Here is a 25,181-nt window from a genome sequence, read left to right as displayed (position 1 = left end):
AATGAAGTCATGTGGTGTTGCCATAGTAATTTCTTCTTACCTGTCTGTGAAACGTCTACCCTGTTGCATCACCACAAGCCCTATCTTCTGTAAAGCCTTCAGCTCCACACTGGGATGCTAATCTTCAAGAGGAACACTGGCCAGCAGTGAGAGCATTAGCTTGGACTTTTTCAAAGTTCAGAGTCTTACTCCGAAAGACTGTGCTGGGAGTGGCCACGTCCTGTCAGTAAATAAGGATGGCATATGCTGTATAATCTGAACCCCTACCTTCAGTATGTGCAAAGTGAGAAACTCCAGGTTTGTGGCCCCAGAAAGAAGCCAAGTGCCATCAGACCATGGCTGGGCAGTGGGAACACACAGCGCTGCAGTGCCCACACAGTGGGTAGCTTTGGCATAGCCTCCCTGCTTAGGTCCGTTCATGTGGAATGAGGACAATGATACTCTTCTCTCTAGGAGATGCTCCATGTAGATAGATACAAATACTTAAGACACTCATTGGGACCATATAGCTGCAAGATACATTGCAATAGAAAGCTAGGAACCAAGAAGGCACCTAAGAGCCAGTGAGACACTGTGAATGGCCATCAAATGTCCCTTTCCATTGCCTTCAGCATCTAGCAACCACTGTTCTCCTGTGCAAAGCCACCCCTTTCCACTAGCTCGGGATTCACCTGGCTGGCCCTGGTGGTTCACGTGTGCATGGGAGTAGGTGTTTCCATGATGCTGAGTTCTCTTGTGTTCAACAGCTCTGAGAGCAGATCACAGGTAAATGAGAATGCGGTAGCTATGTTTTGGTTACCATAGTCATCCTGCCAGAATAAATGTCCTCAGACTGAAGGGACACCTCCAGTTACCCCTTCAGCTGATGAGCTCTCTGGTGTGGGTCTCTGGCACTTAGCCCTTGTGTGATAATGGTGGGATCTGCTACCACGTATCGACATATGACATCTTTATTTCTCTTTTGAGTTTTTCTAGCAGATTCTTCATCTGGTAAAGGAAAGGTTACCTTTAAAGCTTACAAATGGCTGCCTAGTCCTAGGAACAATAATTTTAGCACCTAAAATCCCAAACCCAATTAAGGCATGGGATGGGTGCTAGAATACGTAGAGAGAAAAAAAATATATTAGCAATACCATGAAAGCATTATTTTCACCCCTTAGCCTGTTCTGTGCAGGCAGGGTACATAATTGCTATGACTTACAAGTGTACTTAACAGGTCTGAAAAAATAGATCTGCAACAAATATCATGTTCTGAGTAGTTGGTGGAGGTTGTGGTTCACTCCTTCCCATCTAACGCCAAAGTCAGAAGCAACAGTGATGTTTAAAATTTGTGGAAGCAATTAAAGAAGTCGTGGTGTCACAAGGCCTATTCAGGACTGTGGGACTGGTTTATGGGCTTGCTGGAGAGCGTGGACAGACAGGGAGGCTGGTGCCTGCTCAGCCAGAGCAGCATGGAAAGGGGGAATATCAGGGTTTGGCCTTTTGCACAGTGCACACTAGTGAACGGTGCACTGAAACATTATATAGGTGCTGGGGAATGTCTGCTGGCGTGAGGCTAGTTGCAAAAGATAAATAAAAAAATGGAACAATGTGACCAAAGACTCTCTGGTAATAAATCACTGAACTCTGGTCAAGTCTCTAGTATCTCAAGCCAAAATAGTGCAAGGAATGAATGAGGGTAGGCTACAGGAAATTGAATGTCTCCTAGAAGGACCTGCATCATTTTTTCCATTTGTTAATGGTACCTTTGATGTGATGTAGAGCTCAGCTGGTTGGACTATTTAGATCCATCCTTTTGGATACTGGTAGCAAGAGGGAAGAGTAGCTCACAAAGACATGGTGTTTATGGCCTGGCAAGGGTTTTTGCAGCTGATTATAACATTTTTCAACTGCTCAATGTCCTTGTTGGCTTTGATAGGTTTATGAAACAAATATTCAAGAAGCATATGTAAAGCAGGTGCACTGTTTTACCTTGACAATGGCAAAAGAGCAGAAATTGTTTGGGATGGCATTTACTCAGATGCCTAGGTTTGCCACTGTTTTAGAAGGATCAGAAATAATGTGATTCAAAGCAAAAGTTAAAGTAATAATACTACTGGGTAAGTAGTAATATATTTCAGCATCAGATCCTGTATTTGAATAGGGATTGGTTCAGAGCAAGAATAAGCTATTCTGGACCTGTCAGAGAGGCAGTGGCGATCAGTAGGTATCGATGGTGCTGCATGAAATGGGGAAAAGATCCCACAGGCACACGTGACCCAAAGCTGAGATGAAGCTTTCTGATGCTGTGTAACTTCTGTTAATCTATTTACGTTGTAAATAAAAAGTAATCATTAAAAAAACCTTATGCTTCCAGAGGGAAAATAGATGGCCTGTAAAGGTTAATATCCACAATCAAGTCTAAATATGGACTTATATTTGTAAACGTATTTTATAAAGGCAAGAATAAAATAAGAAAAAAAATGTAGAAGCCAATAGAAAACATAACGCTGGATTTTATTTATTTTTTTTTTACTTGTTCTAAATAATAGTAGTGTGGTAAGATAGTTTTATGGGTGTTTTTCCTTTGGTCAGATGCCAATCCAAGAGCAAAACAGAGTGCACCTAAGTAGAATATGCATATATGTCTTATAGGTCACGTATTGCAGGGGGTATTTTAGTAAACCTGACCACAAGACCCTAGACACTACTTCCAACAGCAGAGAGTGTCTAATGCACGCTGTTCTTGAGGGTAATTACCAGGAAATGCGGAGGTATCAATCATGCTTGATGCACTGAGCAATTATATTTTGTCCCCTGAAAAGTCTTTTACTGTTCAGGGGATGCAAAGTGTGTGAATTTCATTTTAGCTTAGAAATAATGTGAGGAAAACAGCAACATTAAGGAAGCAGACAGGCACAGTGTAAGACCGTGAAGCAGATGTTAGGGAGATGCTCCCCATACAATAATTCTGTTTTAGAAATATGAACTAAGAAAGAAATACCACCATGGGAATTTGTAAGTTGGAGGAAGTCTCTGAGAAGAACCATCCCCTGCCTTCTCTGGCTTCGTGCAGACCCAAACCCTACAGGGGCGGGTGTTGTGCCTCTGTCAGCGCAGACCCCGAGGTGGGAAGCAGTGAAGAAAGTGAACTCAGATCGAGGCAAGAGGGTGGGATGTGACGAAAATACGCTGTGGCTGATATAAGTGTGATAAATACTAGGTTCTTTGAGAGAAGAGAGAACCACGTTTAGTGCTCTGCGATGGGGTTTTGGATGCACTAGCGGGGAGTTGGAGCTTCTTGCGGGCTTATCACTTGGAACCAGCCCGTGGTGTTGGCAGAGCCAGGACACCCGTTTTGCAGCCAGCTCGGCCACCAGCTGTCGGGGCACTGGGGGTGTCTGTTCCTCCAAAGCATCTCTCTTGGAACTAGTGCAATGGGTGGCTGTGTTTTCCCTGCTTACTTCATTAGCTCTTCGATTAAACTACCTGTGATAATAGGGCTAGAAGAGACGATTTCTGGTTTTGTTAATAAAGTGGAGCTAGGCAGAGCATCTGGTGGGTGGTGGTTGTGTGGTGCAGCTGGGATCCTCTCAGATGGCCTCCTGCTGCCCACCAGCCCTCTCCCGACTTCTGCAGCCGTCCATGGCGTGTTACTGGTGCTCTCACCAAAATGTTGGAGGGTAGAGGGAGAGATCTGCTCTGCCAAAAAGCAGGGTCATCTGCAAACTTCATACATCCACAGTTATCTTAGAAATGGGCTGTCAGCTCCAGTTCGGGTGGCCGGGATTTTGTGGCCTGTCTAGATCTCAACCAGCGATGCAAAAACCTGTGCCGTCCTTCAACAGTTTTGCCATGGGCGTTCAGACTGAAAAGAAACTTGAAAATATGAATCAAAACTGGTGATTGTTTTGTTTGGCAAACACGATCAGAAAGGTGATGCTGCCTGGCGCTGAGAGCGCGGCCTGGGCCCATGGCGGGTGGTGGCGGGGCCTTGCCACTGCCACCATGAAATGGAGGCAGGAGGAGCCAGCACCAAGAGGGCTTTATTTGAAATCCCAGAATGAGAGACGTGACACAGAAGCCAAGTTTTGTGAAGCTGAAAGAAGCCTTATCAGACGGTGGGTCAGAGATTCGAGTGGGTTTGATTAATCAGCTCTGCCATGAGGGCCGCAGCTCAGTGGGGCTGCTGGGGTGCGGGCAGGGATGGGCCCAGCCCTCAGAAAGGGACTGGCATGGTCCCTGCCTCTCCGAACAAAGCTCAAACGAACCGTGTCAGCTCAGTGTTATCCCCTTGTCATTTTTTACTATCCACATCTCAAGCGTTGCTATTTAACCAATATTTCTCATTCCTTTTTTTCTTCCCTTTATTTTTCTTCCATTTTTGCTCTTTGTCTGTCTAAGGTTTGTGACAGGGCATCCTGAAAGTTCCTTCTCCCGTTCAGCCCTTCCTGATGCAAAATGATAAGAGAGGATTCACAACTCCCGCAGCAAGAATTCTTTGCCGGTATACCTGCAAAACATGCAGGTACTAAGAAGCTGGGCAGGCCCAGAACCAATGCGAATACTATTAAGCAAACAGCCATGCCTGGGACAGGGGAGTAGTATAAATCAAACCACATATGCCACACAAAGTCCGAGCCTGCATTTACTCTTCACCCCATCAGTCCACTAACGTGATTCCACTCACACCCAAAATGGAAAAGCAGCATTAAAAAAGTTTGGAAAACAAAGCAGGCAAATAAGCAGGCTACAGAGATGTGTCTAGGTTTTTTAAAGTGTATTCACAAGTTAATTCAGGTAGGAAATTATTCTGACAGGTAGAAAGTAAAGTTTACTCCTGTGGGCTATTTGTGTTTTATTTAGGGCTTAAATGAAGCACAAAAGCTCATGAAAGACAGAAAATCCTTCAACGTGGAAGACAAGGCTCTGGAGGTGAAAGATGGCTAATCCAATGCCACCTTCCCCCACAACATTTGCAATTGCTACCTGAGAGCGGCGCGAGGGCTCAGCAGCCCCTCTTAATCCCGGCCTGTGGCGTGCCCACAGACTGGGGTCAGAAAGCTGGCTTCTCCGGTACCTCTCTCCACCTTTAAATGGTTTCTTTTAGGCTGGCCTCTGCACACTTTGGGGCTGCCAGGCTCCCAGGAGGATAAACACCCTTTGGTGACACACACAGTAGTTTTTAAAACTATACATTGCTGTCAACAGAGCTGTAAGCAGAGGCAGGCACCCAGCCTAAATTGTGACAGCCCCGGACCACTGGTAGCTGGCAGAGAGCTTTTTAGTGTGTGGTTTTCCCCTCAAATGAGTAGTCTTCTGTTCTTCCTATGGTTAAAACACGGACACGAGCTATGCAGCTTGCACTTACATTTTAATGTGGAAATATTATTGCGGAGTCTGAGGTAATTACCCCATTGTTCCTTTTACTGCATGTAATTACAACAAAATACTATGGGGATAGTTTATAGCAACTCAGTGTAAAATAAGGTACATGAAAGCAGTGGTTAGGTGAGGTGGTGTTTACACTTCTTCCACTTTGAACAGGCTTTTGCAAAGAAACGTACCCACATCTACCATATACTAATTAACTTTTCCTAAGAAATTTTCATGGTGAACACCCAGGGCTTGGTCCCAACCTGTTAGGAGTCAGCTCTGCTCTACTGAAGTTAAGTGGGCACCCACCTGAGAGATCTGAAAGCTGACCTCTCCTCAGTGAGCTAGGATGGATTTCCTCCTCCCTCACCATGCTGTACATCTCAGGCCACAGCATTTCTTGCCTCTTAGACCGGCACATGCCAGATGGAATTTATCCCGAGGGTTTTCCTAAAGCCAAATTTACACAGTGTTTTGAGCAAGAACAACATTGCATCTTCTATTGCAAATACTTAATATGTGATAATGTTAAGACTTTTCCCCACCACGCTGAGCGACATCCATTTTTTTTCTGTCTCTGTGTATCTAAACATGGGGTTGCACTGCTTAGCTATGTTTACATTGCTTGGTTACGCTTGTAGGATCTGGCCGCCTTCTGTGTGATGCTTTTTGTTGGGTATTTTTTGTTCAGATTCCCTTTTTCCATGTTCGGGGAAAGACACAAGGGGTTTGCTCTCTGCTGAAATAGCATTTGTAGCATCTGCATGCATTCTATATATATTCATGTATACAGATTTACTGCATCAGGGTGAGTTCAGGTGGCTTACCTGATGCTTAGCTGCTATTTCAGGCACTAGACTTTCTTGCTTCTTATCTCTGTGCTGTATCTACTCAACCAAACACAAAGGGTTTAATGTGATTGTTAGCAGAGGTAATGGAGAGAGTCCTGTTGATTAGAACAGGACCTGAATCAGACCCTTCATTTTTCCCAGCTGTCACATGGGACTCATTTATTATTCTGGCCTTTCTTTCTTTTTTTCATCAGAATTCACTGCAGACTATTTTTCCATCATTATCTAAGAGTTTTTGGAAGGAAAAGTTGCATTTTAAAAAGAGCCTCCTTGCTGCGATTTATTCAGCTCACCGTTTCCTGACTCCAGCTGTGCCCTCTTGCTCTAATAGGGTTAAAGAGGTTGACTTCCCCCAATGCTAAGTAGAGAGAAAACCTCAAGGTGATCAGGAACTGTCCATGTAATATTCTTAATTGTTCTGCACATCATTAAAATGTTCATGCATTTCATGCACTTCTGGCTGAAAATTGCCCATTCAGCTTTAACAGCTAATTACAAGAGTGACCAGGCATTCACATGGCACACGTGTGCTTATTGGATATGACAGATGGATATGTCCGGACCTCTGATTCATCATTTTGTATTTCCTTTCTGAAAGGCTATGTTATCACTGTGCAAATAAACTGTAATTCTGCCCCAGGCCCGACTGCTCACAAAGGAAAAAGGAGGAGAAAAAAGTGCACCCCATGTGCACCTCTGAAGACTGCCTTTGCTGTAAAAGGGCTGCTCGCTCCTTGGAAACGGGAACAGAGGGGACAGATTTTGTGCTGTGCCTCTGGCAGATGCGGCACAGAAAGCACAGCTCCAGGGGACGCAGAACAAAGGCGGCTACAAGCCCTCTGCGCCGCGTGACTCTGGGCTGTTGCATGGGCCGCTGAGGCTCCTGAAAGACATTCGGGCAATCGCAGTCTGCTCTGGTCGAAAGTAGGGCTCCCCGAGACACCCAGCTTTGCTGTCAGCGGATTTGAAGCTGGCATGAGAAGCTTCCTTCCCTCCGCCACCTTCCGCCCTTCACCTCAGGGGCGCAGCCACTGCAGGGTCTGTGACGGGAAGCATCAGTTTGGCGTGAGGGTGGCAGGCTGCTGAGCAGGACCTCCACTCTGCGCAGCAGTGGCCCCTGGGTTTTACCTAGGTAGAGACGAGCTGAGTAATAACACTGGAAATTCATTGCCAACTGCTCTGGGAAATGCAGTGCATTACCTGTATTTCTGTATTAACATAGATTTTGCAACCCATTTAACAAAATGTTTTAAAATGTTTTCCCTTTAAAGAGATCCATACCTTTTCACTAAAAGGTATTTTATTTTAATGGAACAAAAACTTGGTCAACTGGAACATATACTTTCAAATCACTGTGTCTAAAAAAGGAAACTTCTCTCCTGAGGGAGGAAGAATATGCGGTTGGCTCCCCTACCTCCTCAGGATCAGAGGTGTCCACAAGGTCCTAGGTGTAACGAAACCCTCTGAATTTGCAGGACTCAGGAACTTTTAGAGATTATACAAAAATGTATACTGGCCCCTGTGTGGGCAGACATCACACACCCAGCTAACATGAAGACTTTTTAATTATATTACCAAAAAATGCCCCATGATTTCAATGGGAATCTGTACAAGTAAAGACTGAGTTGTGCATGTTGTGGAGCCCAGCCATTGCCTAACCTGCAGAAGAGGGATGATATAGTTGTAGACGTATAGTTCTGGAAGTAGTTTCAACTGATCATCTCGTCCATCCTTCTCAAGTCTGTTGAGAACAACGATAGTTAGACTGTACCTTGCTGAGATTTGCATGGACTGATCTCAGAAGCCACTTCTGAGCACACCAACTTCATTCTGGTGCAGCCTGTTCCAGCGCATGGTAATTCTTAGAAGTTGGGGGGAAAAAAATGTCCTAACATCTAACTTAAATCTCCTTTGCTGTAAATTATATCAATTATTTCTTGTCTCAGAAATAGCGGATGTGGAGAACAATTTATCCTTCTTTTTATAGCAGCCTTTTTAACATTCCTTTTTATATCAGACTAGTTTCTTTTCAGTCTTCTCTTTTCCAAAGTAAAAAATTTCCATTCCCCTAAGCTCACCGCAGAAGCCTTGTTTTCTGAATCATGTCATCCTTGCAGCTCTCCCTTGGACTCTGCAAAGGTGGCTGTCCCTTCTTAAATGCTCTGCTGGAGCATTTCTCTATGTGAAACCAGAACAGCATCAAGCAGAGCGGGATAAGAATGTCTTATAAACATGTCAAAACAGAGCAGGGAATAAATAGGCATCAGACTAGCCGAAATGTTGATTTATTCTCTTAAGCCCAGAATAAAACTGGGAGTGAAGTTTCTTCAGCATTACACACTTTTTCTGCCAATTGTCCTGTTTTGACCTTTGCTGTCCCCAGGAGGTATGTACTGACAACTTCTATTCTATTAAAACAGTCTGGTCCTAGTTAATCAATGATCAAGGCTCTCGGTCTCTACTAGGCTACATGACTGTGTTTCCTCCTCTAAATCGTTTGTGCTTTTTCTGTTTTGATGTTCAGCCGCTCCATTAATAAAACTACTGAGAAAATTGCTTACCCTCTCTGTCAAAGGATAGCTGTTCCAGTATCTTGTAGGTTTGAGTTTCCCCTAAATAATTGTTCTTACTCCGGCTTGGATTTCAATTTAAAAAAGCATTAGGCCAATATTTACTTGGCATTGGCAGCAATAGACCATTCATAGGGTTTTATGTCCTGAGGGTAAATAGCTCATTCACTTCATTGTTCATTAAAAACAAATACAGTTTGCGCCCTTTCTCTATTCCCTTAAAAAAAACCAAACCAAAAACCTTTACTGTATTGCCCACCAGTGAACATTTCATTATTTATTGTTTAATTGCTGCTTCATACTTGGCATAAAAGTGGTAAAATAGGATGTGACTACTAGAGTAATAATTATTAGTGGCGAACAGGAGAAAAAGACCCAAAACATCAGTGGTTGTGGAAACGCTATTTCTCACTCAGTGGCGTTCGGTATCATTAGCCGTGATAGCGAACCCTCTCAGCCGGCATGGTGAACCCTCACACCATGAAGCACTTGTAATCGTTCCTCTGTGGCGCTGCGCCACAGAGAGATACCATTTCCTAACTCGTTTCTATTGTTTTGAAATGAGATCTACAGTCTGCGGACGCGACCTCTTGAAAGGAGCTCCGTGCTTGATCATCCTCGTCGTATTTAACTGGGGTTTATAGTGTCCACTTGAGTCTACTGACACAGTGGGTGAGGAAATAGAGAATTAATCTTCTATCACATTCCCTTCTGTAGAGAAATATCCTAATTAAACATAGCAGAAAATTACTTTAAAAGTAGCAGGAGGAGGGGAAAAAAAAGTCTTTTCCTTATTGTAGGTATGGGCAATATTAATTGAAAAACTAATTTATGCATGCAAAGCTTCTAACTGTCCGCAGTGATTTTCGTAACATGGAACTAGCTTTGCCCCCAACAAGGACTTGTGTTAGGAAAATAGAAGAACGTACTATAATTACTGTTTTGCTGCTGGTTGGTTTGCTTCAGCTTTTCTGTTCATATTTATCTGTGTTTCCAAATTTGAGAAAAATCCCTTGATAATTGCCTCTTCTCTAAGATCTTCTCACTGTGGCAGTTGTCACACACACTGAGAATTTTCCATTTTAATATTCTGGTCTATTAGCTGCTAAGAGCACAGATAAGATAACGAGAAATGGAAGTCCCCTTTTTAAGCATTTTTGTTTTAAAATGACAACTTTAAATGTATTACTCTATTTAGAAAGAAAAATCTGGGTGGATGGCATGATGGGTAATGATATGTAAATGACCGTTCATGCATGAAAATCAGGGCCACAGTTGAATGTATTAAGCAATGACTGATATAATCATTATTTTGGATTTTGCATCTGAAGAGGGGGGATTGCAGATATCAAGTGAATTGCATATTTAAAGAAAACATTCATGTGTGTGTGGAATAAAGAACGTTTGCGACATTTTTGCATTAAGTATCCTAGTGTTATGCTGTTTGGACTTAAATAAGGTCAATATGTTGGGTTTATGCTTTTCATGTTATCTCTGGCTCTCACTTTGGCAGATCCTCCCTTTCCCTGTTTGTGCAGCATGCCATTGGAGTGCCAAGTTTGTAATGTCAACTCTTTTCAGCTCCCCATAATGCTTTTATCTACAGAAAGCTGCCTCCTGCTCACATGGGGGGGAGAGCTCAGGGAAAGCCAGTTGCTGGCATTTTAAAAAAATATGTAAAAATTCATCATCACTGCGATCCTTTTGTCGCTCTCATGCTTACACGCGCTTCCCGTGCTAGCAGGGTGGTATGGGAAAGTTAATGCTGCAGGGTTTGGCGGAGCTGCGAGGTCGAGCTGGCAGCCCTTGTCATGGGTTGACACCGGTCCCTGTCTCCGTACGTCACAGCTGTGACCAGGGTGACCGCTTAACTGGCAGTTTCTCTTTCAAGGGTCGTGGTGGCTGTTGCGGGGTTTGGGGCCGTGGCACTGGGGTCGCAGGTCGGGAAGGTAGATGGGCAGCACGCAGGCACCGACGGTCTTATGGCTGCTCCTTCATCCCCCAGCCTGCACGCTGGTGGTGCTTCTGCTGCTGATGGTACAGATGGGGAAGCGGGACCCTAACGTGGGCTCTGAGTGCAGCTGCTATTCAGTCACCTCTGCACATTTATAAATTTGTGTAAGTATCTGCATATTCTGAGTAGTGCCACCTAAGTGTAAGCTACTGATGCTTTGTTCTGGTGACCAGGGGTGGCAGTCAGCAGGAAAGGCTGTCTGAAGCTGACCCCAAAAAAATGAGGGAAGTGTCCCTGGGGATTATTGACCGGGAGGTGACAGCATAATTCACTTCTTTGCTTCCTACCCAGAGCTCCACGGTCATTCTGCTTTTAAAGCACTGCTTTCATGAGGAGACTGGTAGTCAAGACTGAAATAAGAAAAGGGTGTGGTGTCGGTAGATACTTGAGACTGTGATGTTTTCTTGTCTAATCTCATTTTGTATTATGAACTTAAAAGAAAAAAGAAAATTCCATTTTGGAATAGGAGAAAAATAAGTTCTCTTATACCAAATCTACATTAATGGATTCCTTCTATCAAAGGCGGAAAATAGCTGTGTTACTAAATATAATTAATGCATCTCGAGTTTGGAGAACATTATGCTAAATGTCCATGATACATTCTCTGTCCCCTTCGGCAGTAGCATATGATCAATTTTGCTACTCTGTCCTTACCTAATTATTGCTGTCGCTAATGAAGGGAAGTAGAGAAAAACATGTCTTAGTAGGTTAATAAGCCATCCAGAAAATTATATTAGCGTGATCAATCCTTAATGATTATGGTTTCTCATAATATTAGATCACCTGAAAGGTGGTTTTCACAGGAGATGGGAGGAGAAGTAGATATCATTTTGCACCCGTTCTTCCAGGTGTGTTCAGTTGGTTTTTGGAGAAAAAAGCAGTCAAACTTTGGCTCAGGAGTTTTGAGTGCTCTTGCAAACATTGATTTACTTAGGGGACCTGGCTTATTTTATCATACAAGCATCTGGAAGGGAGCAAGTATTGGGAGATTTTCTACCCTCCCTCCTTCCACAAGTATTTGTGGCATTGGCTTCCACGTGGGCTGATGGTGTGCGTGTTCTGTGTTGCTTTTCAGAAGTTTTTTTATGAATAAGCTGGCAGTCTCAGATCAGTCTGAGCAGCTTCCAGTTGGCATCTTCCCCCTTCCTCTCTCCATGATGATACACCTTCATTTGTAATTTAGTATCTGGTTTAGCATCTGTCAGGATTTCTTTCATTTGTTTGTTTTATGTCTTGATGCTTCTTCAAGTACCTGTGTAAGCCAGTACTGCAGCATACTCAGGCCATGTTTATCCTGATGAAAGCATTTCTCTTAGAGCATGTCCAAGGCATTAAAATGAATAGCAGAGGGGAATGATCCTCAAACATCAGACTCTTTTTTTTTATTATTATTATTATTTTATTTTAAGATTTTCCCCAAATTAAACTGAATCACAATCCTCCCTTTTAATTTGTTAATTACACTTCTGCAATGGTAATGCAATCAGTGAATATAGCTAAAGTGTTTGTGTGTGGGAATCAATATTAATGAGAAAGAGCCTATTTGCAAAACGTGATACGTATCAGCTATTTGCTTTGCGTCTGTCTGCTGGAGTAAGGCTGCTCTAAACCAGACCCACCTGAGCCATGCAAGCAACTGCAGTTGCAGGAAGAGAAGGGGGAGAGTCCCTCGAGGTCATTCACTCCCTCGAGGTCATTCACTCCCTAGAGTCCCTTCTACACTTTCCATACCTTGGGGAAGGGACGGAGGAGGGTGTGCTGCCATTCAGCTGGGAGAAGCCCACATTTTGGGCAGCACAGCCCTTGGAGTGCTCGAGCTTAGGGGCTGTGGTGCCTTGGCCAGAGCAGAAAGTCAGGGCTTTCGCAGCCTGCCTGCCCTGAATGACTTCGCAGGTGACAAAACTCTGAGCGAGCTCATAAAGGTTAATCACGACTAAGTGAGAATGAAATCTGGCATTTTCCTGCTGGGCTTCCAATTTTCTGTATATGCAGTGTATTGAAGCTAAGTGAGATTAAATGTTTAAACCTTTCATGCCATATGGCTTTGCCTATATCATAAACACATCTGTAAAATTATACTCAGAGGGGCAACATCGTTCTGGTGTAAATGGATTCAAATCCACCCTTCTCCGCTGCTCGTATCAAGGCTGAGTTTGACGTGTTACATTCAACCTGTTTGTCCTGTTAGTGGTGGTCTGGGAGGGTTTTCCCTACACGATCACATAAATTCTGGGTGACAGCACAAAAATTGATCCCCAGTTTATCCACAGACCTGGGCTGTGGAGGCTCCTTCTCCTAAATCTTGGCCACCCTTCCAGGAGTGGCTGTGCTACTCATGAACTCCCTTGCCTTTCTGTTTCGCCTATCAGCAGCGCAGCCGGTATTTGTCATGGTTTTTGTACTGTGGACCTGACTGTTCCACAACATAAACTGTAAAACCAGGAGTACAATAAGCCACTAATGTGCTACTCACGCAGTGCCTCAACTTGCCCACTAATAATGGATATAAAAAGGAAAATTACTTTTCAACCGATTGTTTCCCATTTGTCGTAAAAGGTCATCTTACTGCTGGACATTTTCACGCCATTAACTGATGCAGTATATTTTGGTGTTTCTTGAGGAATAGAGTTATATAAAAGATAGGATCTATGTTGCATAAATATTTTATCTCCTCCTGCAGGACTTAGAAACTTTGCAGTTGCCCTCACCTGAGCTTCTAGCAAGTTCCTTAGGTGCCTGCACTCCTGTGCACCCTGAGCAACAGCAGAGGCCCAAGGACTGCCTAGCTACTTCAGGAGGCAGAAATACCTTTACCCATGTCAAGAGGGATGCTTTTACAACTAGATCTGAGCCGGATTTTCTTTTTTCTTTAAATGGAAATTCTCACTTACAGAAAAAAGAAGCAAACACAGGGACGAGCCCTAGTTGTACAAGTTTAGAGGATCAGCTCAGCGGTGACAATCGCGGATCAGGGAGTGCTACTGTGGAAATGTTAGATTCTTCTGGGCAGGAGCTGCGAAGGGCGACTGGGGATCGCCCTTTGCATACGAGCTGACCACTGAGCTGGTGGAGGAGGAGGCAGAAAAGGAGCCATCCACCATGGCTCCCAACCACGAGGGTACAGCATGGCTGAACATGATTTTGGATTGCCAGTTTTGGCACCTGACCGAGCTGCCTCCCACTGCAGAGCATGAGGGTGGCACATGTCTTCTCGACTTCTGAGCTCCAGGGCTGCACCTGCTCTCAGTTATGTGTGTGTAGTAACCTGCATTAGCACCACAGAAACAAACAGAAAGGAGTAGTACATGGAAGAAAAGCAGAGTGGGAGAAGAAAAATGCACTCCTCTTGTTGAATTCAATGAAAGGTAGACCCAAGTCATTTTTACAGTAGAGCCACTTTATACCACCCTGATTATGTAAATGGGACATAAAGTAAATTGGACTTTCACTCGCTCTGACACTCCCTTCCATTGCCAGAGTGATTTACAGAAGTCTTAGTGTAAATTAGAACAGGACCAGCATCTGCGGTTCGCGTTTTAGGATTTTAAACCAGTCGTTTCCCAAGATAATTGTGGTGCAGTCAAAACTAGGAGCAGCTTCCTAAAATTGGTTAACACCCGGATTTGGGTTTCTTCAGTGGCTTAAATGGAGTGTCATATTATCTCCTCTATAGTCTGCCTAAAAGATAGATTTGATGTCTGCGAGTAAAGACATGAAATTGCCATAGGCTTCCACTCTTATAGCCTGCCACCTATTTGATTTATGTGATAAGTGATCTCAGATGACCCTCCAAGGCACTGAACCATTAGAGAGTTATGTTGCACAGCGATAAGAAATCTTCAGAGATACCTAAATCTTCTTTTACCACTGGGAGTTTCATCTGTTCTGGAATAAAGAACATTTTTATGTATGATGTTGCTATCTTGCTAGCCATACTAATATTCAAAAGGATACACAGACTTAAATCAATAGCAAAGTGACAAAGACCTTAAAACTGAAGTAGTCACCAAGTGGATGCTAGACAGCTCTTTTAGGTTTTATCTTTGTTCCTTTCATTCTGTTTCTTGAAAGATGAGTAGCTGTAAGGATTCACACTCAAGTTAATCTTTCCACCAGATAGGAAGCTGGCAAAAGCACCCTTTAAGTGTGGAGAGTCCTGGAAAGTCAACTCACCCATTTGGGTCTTCCTTATTGCAGGCTTTGTGAAACCATGGGTTGGATCCTTCCTTACTTTTTTCACTGAATTTCTCTAAATTTGGTGATCTAGTTTCGTGTCTACCTAGAATGAATAAAAGCCCTTAGAACTGCAGGTGGGATGTGAATTCTTGACAGAGGTCAGGAAAAGCACAGATGCGTAATTTCTGTGGTTTACATCCGACTGTAGCGTCTTCCCCTGCAGAGGAAGGCACTGCTCGCTCATATTCCTCCAACTGAACCTATATCTAATGCAGTACTTAATAGAATTTGCTGTAAGTGCAATGTTGCAGCAGCACGTATATAGTCCATATGTTCCATCCATCAGATTATCTTCGTATCATGTGTTTAGTACATCAAGCATAAGGTATCCGGCAGTAAGGGATGGAGCTTCTGCCCAGACTTACAAGAGGAAGAGGAGGGCCAGAACCAGTCCCTGCTTCTCAGCAGAGCCCGGAGATGCCGGACCTCTTTGCAGGTCCGCAAGGAGAGGGTGTTTGCTAGTCCACCGAAAGGATGAAGAGGATTTCGAGCCTGGCCTGCCCCCCTCCCTTCTGGCACATATGGCCAGCCAGCCACAAGTGGCTCACACTTGACTCTCCCCCTGAGTAACCTTTGCTGACCCTTTTTCTGACAAATGAGAAAAGTGTTATGATATTGGGTACTTTCCTGGACTGCAGCTTCCCATCTCCCTTGACACAGCGCTGAGGTTTAATGATCTGTGTGGCCATGCAAGTCAACCTAAGGGAGGAATCAGACATCATCTTCTTCTATTTCTCCTTGATCTTGAAAAATCTTGTGGTCCTTGCAATTAGGATTACAGTAATCTCCTTCCAGGCTCTTTAATAATGGCCTTGAGTGGTGAACCGTCGCATTGCATCCATCCAGCTGTGGGCATGTCCACTTGGTTGTTTTGTTCACACTGTTGGACATATTGAAATACATCAGAGCAGGGACTGGTGCCACAAAAGCTTTGGCAGCATCACAGGCATGTTTTTACAACAAGCCGAATCTATTCCTTGAAAATTCTCCTGCAAGGAAGTGATTTCTCTTTAAAATTAAATTAATGCAAGGCAGAGATGAATAGTCCCCACGTGCTACTTGGCTTTTTACTCAAAGCTGTTTATGAGGAGAAGCTCTTGGCAAAATTTAAATGAGCTTCCTCTTCCTCAAGCTGGCAAATAGTGTCAATGCTGGTCATCGTACACCTTCATAAATCTGCAATGTTGGCATCCCACATACACCAGGCAAACATCAAATTTTGTAGGGGAGCCGCACAAGGGTGCAATAATCACAGCTGTTTCATGTCAGCATTCAGAAAGCTTACAATAGGATTTTATTCAATGAGCCATTCCTTTTGAAATGCCATTAGAGATATTTGCTAGGAGAAACTGGCCTCGACTAATCGTATTTAATTTTTTATCAAATGCACTGTGGGAGCAGCAGGGATATGCATGAGACAGAAACAAGCAAATGGTGTTTTATTTAGAATAAATAAACTTTGAGTAAGAATTGAATCCTTTCTTTCCTGGCCACGGTTGTACAAATACAGGGAGGTCCCTACAGAGGTCTGTAGGGGATCATATCCTGACTTCAGACGCGGATGCTCTTGGAGACCTCCAGTTGCACCCGCTGGAAGGAGGGAACTGCAATCAGATAGATGGAGAGGAGCAATGCTCTTCCTGTGAAACCATTCCCGTCCCATCCACTTTTACCCATGCTAAATGAGGTTCAGAGGGTGTGAAGGCTACCCATCTCACCAGGGAAAGTCTCCAAGCCCCCAGACTGGATGACAGCTAGAGAAAGCTTCTGAGGTTTCTAAGGGGTTGAGCTGTGCGGAGTGAGAGGCACGTGGCTGTGCACGGGCCCACGCCTCTCCTCACAGCAGTAGCACCTCGTCTGCAGGGCTGCCAGAGCTGCTCTGTGCTGGGCCCTGTGTTAGGGTCACTGCAACTGAAAAATTGGGGGAAAGGAAAGAAGCCGAAAGAGAATGGGAAGGCAGGCATGACAGGAAGCAAAACAGGAGGTAAAAAATAAAGACAGAACTAGAGAGAGCAGCAGCATTTAGTGATAATGTGGGACAATTTTTATAGTAGTTATTTACTGAACTCAGGGCACTTCCCAGACACTGATTTCTTGCACTAATTAGACTGTGTCCAGGGCAGAATTGGAGCCTTCAGCACAAGGTGCGAGTGAGCTCAGCACAGGGCCTTCCACAAGAGCGAGCTGTTTCAGAAGTGCTTCTTTCCTGTCCAGCACAAACTCAGCATTGCACAGGACTGAAAAAATCATGAACCAGCTCTACAGAAATAATTAGTTTTTTAAAATTATAAACTTGATAGTTTCTGGTATTTATTATACTCACAAGCTTTTTCTCCACAGCCCTAAAGCTTAGACGTACCTTTCAAAACAAACATACATAGAAACTGAGATCCTTATACATTGAGATAATCCACTGGCTGTGATTTTAAGAAAAAATATAACCTGAGAGTCACAGGAGAAATATGAGAGCTGGAAAACACTGCAAATTGAGTCTGACTAGCATCAAAGCAGTGCCAGGCTGTATCTACATGGTCTTTAGCGAGAAGATAAGAGCACATTTTATCAGCAATCTGAGCTGGCTGGATACATCTAGTTCCTCCCTGAAAACCCTGTTAGGTATTTGCATCATGCTGAAGTCATCCTGTTAATCTTTTCCAACACTTGGCTGAGAATGGCAACATGGAGGTACCCGGGATGGGACCTGAAGCAATATAAATGCTGGGAAAGGTGATCTGCTTTCCTGGGCAGCCAGCTCAGGTACGACACAACCCTGGCACTGTTTAAATAACCTGCCTGCTGACAGCGGAGAGGTGGTTTCAAGGACAGACCGTGGGTGGTACGGAGAAACCCATCAAAGGCCCCTTGGCCTGAAGGAGAATATTTCAGGTCTCCTTAAGAAGTTCTGAGTCGGGTCCTGAGCGGGATAGAGACACTGTTTTCTCGTGCGATAAGTAATTTCCCCAGCGTGTTTGTGTGTGTGTGAGAGCGCAAATTTGTATTTATTGAGATGGAGCCAGACGGCAGGGGTAAAGCAGAACAAGACATGTCAGAGTTTGGATTTATTACCGATACAGTAGGCCATTTTCTTTTCATTTTGACCATAATGCCGTTCTGAGCCTCTGCCAGACTTCGAGAGCAGAGTCATTCGTGAGTCGACCCCCTGCTTCGCACCCTTCATTTTTCACACTTTGCAGGTTTTGACTGAGCTAATGCTTTCAGGAAAAAAGACTTATTGATTAGAAGGAAGTCGCTTGCAGCATCTGGGCTTTTATTGGCCAAGTTTGTGAAGTGTTTTTAGCCATTTGGTAGAGGTGCAGGTAGTGTTTGTTCTAACACATTTGGTAAATTCCACTGGCTTCTCTGCCCTGGTTTTTCTGAGCTTTCTTACTTCATCCACTCACCTTGTCACGTGTTAGGACTGAAGCATGTGGCGGGATCACCTCAGCTGCTCTGAAGAGCATTTGTCTCTTCCTCCATATTTTAATTTACACATTGTCTTTCATTCCAAAATACAAAAATGGCCATCAACCCTCATCTCCTCATGATTTTTGTTATTACCTAGATTTTATAGCTAAAAACAAGTACAAGCGTATATCTTGTTAAAATGAGCTAGAGCAAGCTTTTTTTGAAGTTCTTCTTTCAACAATAGCAAAGGTGTCCCACCATGAGGAGTCAAGTCAGAATCAGGGATTGCAATGAGCACGCATCTGATCACAGCAATCAAAGGACGACTGCATAACACAAAAACAAACATAACAAATCATTATAGTCATATTTCTGTATATTCAGGTGTGTGGTGATGATGTTTTATGCTGTTTCTTTGTTGTGTTCTCCAGTATAGTTAAAATATATTGAATAAGGATTATCATAATTGTGTTAGTCCTACAAAGCCCCATGAAAACTGAACTAAGACTCTCCTGAGTTTGCTCTGTTGCCTTTAGAGGCATGTTAGTGAAGAAAGACTGAGAGATTTGTGTTTAGCCAATGTTGCCACCTAATTCTCTCTCTCCCTTATGGCTCACCAGCTCCTCTTTCCCCTTCCATTTGCTCCTCACAGTATGGTCCAGCAAGTGAGTTATCTGCATATCCCTTGTGTCACTTAGAAAATAGGTGATGCTTTGTATATCAGATCAAAACTGTGAGCTGCTGTGCATATTTCTATCCATCCCATTGGAGCTGCTTTTCTGGAAATTGCAAAGACTTTATTTCCATCCTGCCTTTGATGCTTGTCAGGCATCTCTGGAAGACACCGAGCAAGTTATCCAGAAGCTTGACCACAGAGATTTTGATGTCCATTTGCTAAAATGGCTAAACCACCAGTCATCAACTCTTAGTAGAGCCTGAGTCTGGGAAGCTGTGGGAATAATGTCATAGCATGATTTGCTGGGGTTCTAGCACCTACAGAGGACTCTTGACTCAAAGAGGCTGAAGTTTAAAGAGAAAGTAGATGTGTCTATACCAGGGGACAGTTTGGAGCTTTTGGTTTTCTACTGATATTGCAGGAGATAAGCACAGAATCAGAGCAATCTACTGATGTTACTTTCAGTCTGTTTTTTCAGCTATGGAAACAAAGTAAAATGTCTCCAAAATGTCCCTCAACTTGCAAGCAATACAAATACTCTTGAAGTCACAACTATCTGATGTGAGTGCAGTGAGAAGGCCAGGAAAGGACCAAATGATTAAAACAGGGGCTGTTGTGGTTCCCACAGTCCATTGACTCTGTAAATTGTGTGTAGTGCCTTCCCAGCTAAAGAATTTATATTGCTTAGGAGACTGAGATAGCCTCTGAAGTGACTTTCAGATAATGTTAGTGACCTTCTAACCACTGTTAGCACATTTCCTTGAACTCTGGAAATTGCTAATCTTGCTAATACAAATAGGAATTTGCAGCTTAACATTTCTTAGTTGTGTGAGTAATAAGCGGTGGGCTTCAGCGATTAGCCTCCCTGGAGCCCTACTATGTTCCTACAGGGTCTTGGTGTTAAGCCTCAACAGTTGCTAATATGGGAACTATGTAACGTGCATGAGAAAAAGAGAATCGTACTCCTTTTATTTTTAGAAGAGGAATTCAGAAACTAGATTATTTCTGCTAACATTTTTTTTTCAGTTGAGATATGAAAGCAAGTGCAAATCAGTAAGTGCAGCGAGGAAAAAAAAAGAAAAAAGAGTCACCTTAGAAAATGAGCATCCACTAGTCCTCAAGCTAAAAAGCAGCAGGAAAACTTGGGAAAAAAAATCTTTCTAAGATGTCCACATTTATCAAAGCACTTATCTGCACAGCATGAAGAAAACAAGCCTCTGCGTGTGTCAGTCCTGGGAGTGGGTGCACATGTCAGTGTGTGTGTTTGTCTAGGGAGACAAAACACACCTTAAGGAAATGTAAAGAATAATATTATCTGTGGTTACTGAAAACAGAAGGAGAGAGAGAGACAGAGAGATAAACAGCTGTATTTTTTAATCAAGACCACTGCATGCTCAGGCATTTAATGACAATGTGCACATTGATTATCGAACACTGGATGCAGAGCTTCTTCAGAAAAATATGAAAGAGTAACCTATTATTTTCTAGTAGAAATTAAGAACTGCATTGTGCCTTAATGTGGATGTTCCTCGCTAAATCAGTTAGTTCTTTTCAACATGCTCAATCTTTCAAATGCCTTCCTTTAATGACTTAAGTAGTTGTTTTACTCAGCTTGTGATATGGAACTGTGTGAAATCCCTGGTCAAACCACACCTGCTGGTGTAATAGAAACATTACAGGGAGTAAAAAAAATAGGGCATATGTTTTTAACTAGAAGGAAATATAGGGAAAGTGATTTGCAGAATAACCAAATATAAAAGTATAGCTCTTTTCCATAAAAAATATGTTTTCACCCTCCTGAACTGGAGCAATTTTTATATTCCTGGTAGGTGAGGAGTGCTCGGCTGTCATAAGAAATCTTCTGACCATAGGTCCCATCATGCTTTGCGTACAGTCATTCATTACAGCTCCCAAAGTATCTGCCAAATATTCCGTTCCCCTTTCACAGATGGTGAAACTGTGGCACAGCAAAGCAGTGTGACTTGATAAATCCAGATCATGTGTCCTGTCTAATATCTTAACCACTAGAAATTCCCTGCCAAGATTGGCTGTCAAAGTTATCTCTTCAGGAAAAAAACAAAAAAACAACCTTCTAAATTTAAAATATAAATGAAATTTGGTGAAAAACTCAGGCCGGGCTGCAGCTGCAGAGAAGTGGGGAGGAACTGTACAGCAGCATGAGGCTCCCGGTGCTGTTGGGTCAGGATCACACACACGGCACATGGAGATGCCAGTAGTGTCCTTGGCACCCTGTCCACCTTTGTATGTTGGGTCTTATAAAATATGAGCCTAAAGAGCTCCTCAGTCATTTAGGGAAACAGAAAAAACACAGCTCAGACCCTCCCTACAAAATCTGACAATGCAGTAGAACAAAAATCCAGACTATGTTTTCTGAGTTTCCCCTTTGGTTTTTTTGTACATGAACTTTGTGGATGTAAAGGTGAGCAAAGTTCTACAAATAGGGCAAACACCTTTTTTTTCCTTTTAGGATCATCAGAATACTCATCATAGGTAATTCTTTTTCATTTTAATCTAGTCTAAATTCAAGCAAGACCGATAAATTGCTGCAGTATAGCTCAACATACCAACACTTTCTTTGACTGTATTTGACTCAGAGAAAGGCTTCTGAGACAAACGATCTACCTTAGGTATTTCTGAAGTCTGTATCACTGTTGTATCTAGGCATATCATGACTTTTAATAAACTTGTTTCCATGTTCTTTGTTGGTAGAAAGTGGTATTATTCCCATTTTACACAGTGGGAAACAGAACAGAGGTTAAATAACTTGTCCGGGGTAAGAAAGCAGGCATTGGGGTCACACTTTCTCTTTTAGGGGCAAAAGCCCTTTCTCCTCCAACAGCTTTGTGAAAGCTTGGGACTCTTCTTTCTTGAGTAAATAACAAAAGCAGCATATTCAAAGTCAGAGCGCTCCAACCCAAGAGCCTGCAGTAACACCCAGGTTAATGGGGTCTCATGCAGTGGATGCACAAGATCAGGCAGGTGATTTGTCCCATCAGTGTCCGTGGGGCTTCAGCGTGTCCACCAGCCTTGGCAGGCTGGACTCAAGCGTGCAGTAAGCCTGCACCGCAGCGCTGGCTCCAACGGGGAGGATGACACTGCAGAGGCTGTTTATGCAGGTAACATCAGTCACAACTGATTGATACTTAAAATCTGGGTTGGTTTAATTAGTCTGTAACTGGCAGAAGGGTATCACTAGGTACTGTGTCTTGCTAGAAAGGAGCACCTATTGAAAGATATCAGAAGATGCGTATATAGTTTAATATAAATGTAGATGATGTATGTTTGGGATCTTTTAACAAACCCTCTTCTTGGTGCCTACCTTAGTGGTCTCTCTCTCTCTTTCAGTACTCAGTCTTCAACATTTTTTCACAGTCGCCTTGTATCCATATTTTTATTTTCCCCTCAGTCCCTTCATGTTTTTGACTTAAGGCTCAGTTACAAACCTTACACAATTGCAGACAAGGGTGTTGACTTTCCTGGGTTTCAAATTTAACCTATGCTGAAGATCGTCCCCTCCTCTGGACAGCACTCAATCTTTCCTGCCAGAGATAACTAATCCTTGGGGCTCATAACTGTACTTCTGAAGAGAAAAATGTTTTGCCTTTGGAATGGTCTGGATTGCACCACACGGCAGGTAATTCCAAAACATTTTTGAGGAAAGCAACCCCTTTGGTCCATCTCAAGGCCTTCACCAGTAAAGCACACAAGGCAGCATCGATGCTATCAATACACCTCCATTATTTTCCCAGGGAACAAAGCAGTGGGGCTTGGTGGTGACACAACCTGCCCGGGCTGCAGCTTGAACGGGATCATTGTTTAAGTGGAAAAGGAGGAGGAAGGGTCTTTCTCCAGTTTCCCTTTTAACTCCATACATAATTCAGGGAATTTATCACTGACCAACATGGAAATCTCTGTGTTGGCCCCACTCAAAAATGCTGTCTGTTGGCCAGGCGTCGGCTCTGGGAGCAGCACGTTAAGCTGACGTGGTGAATAGATTTTTCTAGAGAGAGAGAAGTGCTTTGCTACAGTGCTGTCTTTACTAATGTATATTCTTCTGCTTTCCATCAAACAGTCAATGAAGGCTCAGGTGAAACCAATCAAAAAGAGACATCGACCTGTGACATTTGCCAGTTTGGGGCAGAGTGTGACGAAGATGCAGAGGATGTTTGGTACAGTAATTTGGTCTACTCTTCTGTTTTAATGAATGTTGTATTATTTAAAGGTACTGTGGTTTAGAAAGCATTACAAATATTACATATTCAATTTTCTGCACCCAGAGATTCATCGCACAGTGATTGAGGTGGTTATTTCTCTGAAAAAATGTATAAACCAGTCTGGCTTATAATTTTGGAACATGCACAATTTAGACAAAGTCTAGAAATGCAGTTATCCATTTTGTTGCTGTTATAACTTATGTTATTCCATCTGGGGTTTCACAGCTTTATACTTTGGTAAAAATAGAATTGGGAAAAATAACTGACCTAAAGCTTTTCCAGTTAAAAAGTATCATCATGTTAATTCATGTGTGGCATTAGAAATGCTGGGAAATCTGTCTGGCTTTTTCCTAGTTGCTGGAGTTGAAGACCTAACCCTCAAATGTTTGGAATAATTAGAGTGTGCATTTAGACACTTTCTGAATGGAAATTGATTATTTTTTTATTTTTTAAAAGAGGTTTCAAAAGTATTCAGGGTTTTTTTATTATTAAACCTTAACCACATAAACTGAAAGGGAATCATTCTATCTACTCAGAATTTTTTTTCATTTTGCCTAGAAACTACACAAATATGTATTAAGCCAACTTTAATCATTTCATTGTGATTTTGGAACAGCCAATAGATCAAAAAAGCCACTATTCACAGAGCTGTACTTCTAACACTGCCTTAATGCCAAGCCTCATATTTCTATCTAAGTAATTAATACAAATTTAGAGAGACAACAAAATAATCATGCAAATGTTAGAGCTGTTGTCTGGCTGATGCTTCTGAAGCTGTGGGCTGGGGGTAGCTAAAGGATGGATACAGAGCCTGGGCAGTGAGATGTCAATAAAGCAATACTGCCCGAACTCTAACTTGGATGGTAGGAATGGAGCAGACAGGAGTCAATGAATGAATGAATGAATGGTGAACATGATAATTGGGCCCAGTGTTGGGCAGCTGACCTCCTCCAGGCAAGGCATCAATGCACTGTTGGTCAGGCATGAAATTATGAACATTTCTGCTGGTCAATGAAGAAGCTTAGGAATATGGTCATGGTCACCCTTTTGTGCTTGTTTTGGTTTTCACTTTCCAGGTTTTTAATAACCTCCAGTCCTAGTCTTTAAAAACCACCAAGTAAACAAACCACAGAGGCTTTGCTCTGGCTCCAATCATCAAAAGAAATTGTGGTGTTGAAAAACAGGAGCAAGATGCATCATGGTTGTAGGTTTGCAGTAATGTAATGAGATTTGTATGGAAGAAATTGCTTAATTTTGACTTTGCTTAAGAAAATTACCCAAGGTGTCAGGGTTTTCATTGTCTCCTTGACCGGTTGTCCTTGAGAGTTTTGGTGGTGCAGTGTAGAAACAAAACCATGCTAAAATTAATATATCAAAATTCACAGTCTAGTGCTCGTGTTTTCATAATTAAGTGCACTTCCAAATTGGAAGGCAGGAGAAGAGAGGGGCAAGGAATAAAATTAGCTACAAGATAACATTATTAATCATAAGCACTGAGTAGCTGTGTTTATTTTTTTCCAGAAATAGCTAGCTAAAATAGCCTGATCCAACTTACCCCAGTAATGTTCCTACTGCAGCTTTTGCACTATCTAATTCTTCCCCTTTGAAACAACTTGGCTTATACGGAGCAGCGTAAGGACTGCAGGAGCTGAACTTCTCAATCTTTATTGACAGGCGGTCTTTCTGCAGGGGAAGATGCTTCTCGGGGCGGGAAGCAAGGAAGGGCATTTACTGGGAAGATGCTACCAGACAAACTGTTAAAAGGCAGGAAAGCAGATTTCCAACCAGAAGTACAAAGACCATGTAAAGCCTGTTAAAGGTCTGCTTTGAAGTAAACAA

General features: G+C 42.9%; 1 protein-coding gene across 1 annotated transcript in view; it reads left to right on the top strand.

Annotated features, from left to right (window-relative positions):
- TMEFF2 (transmembrane protein with EGF like and two follistatin like domains 2) overlaps nucleotides 1-25,181 on the top strand; it is a 130,473-nt gene that overhangs the window by 53,008 nt on the left and 52,284 nt on the right. The window contains exon 5 of the mRNA XM_075756208.1: nucleotides 23,201-23,297. Within this exon, the coding sequence (XP_075612323.1) occupies nucleotides 23,201-23,297 (97 nt within the window). The remainder of the gene's footprint in view (nucleotides 1-23,200; nucleotides 23,298-25,181) is intronic.

This window comes from Balearica regulorum, chromosome 6, assembly GCF_011004875.1.
Source record: "Balearica regulorum gibbericeps isolate bBalReg1 chromosome 6, bBalReg1.pri, whole genome shotgun sequence".
Classification (NCBI taxonomy): domain Eukaryota; kingdom Metazoa; phylum Chordata; class Aves; order Gruiformes; family Gruidae; genus Balearica; species Balearica regulorum.
The sequence above is the reverse complement of the archived record's forward strand: the minus strand, read 5'-3'. Positions and strand labels throughout refer to the sequence as shown.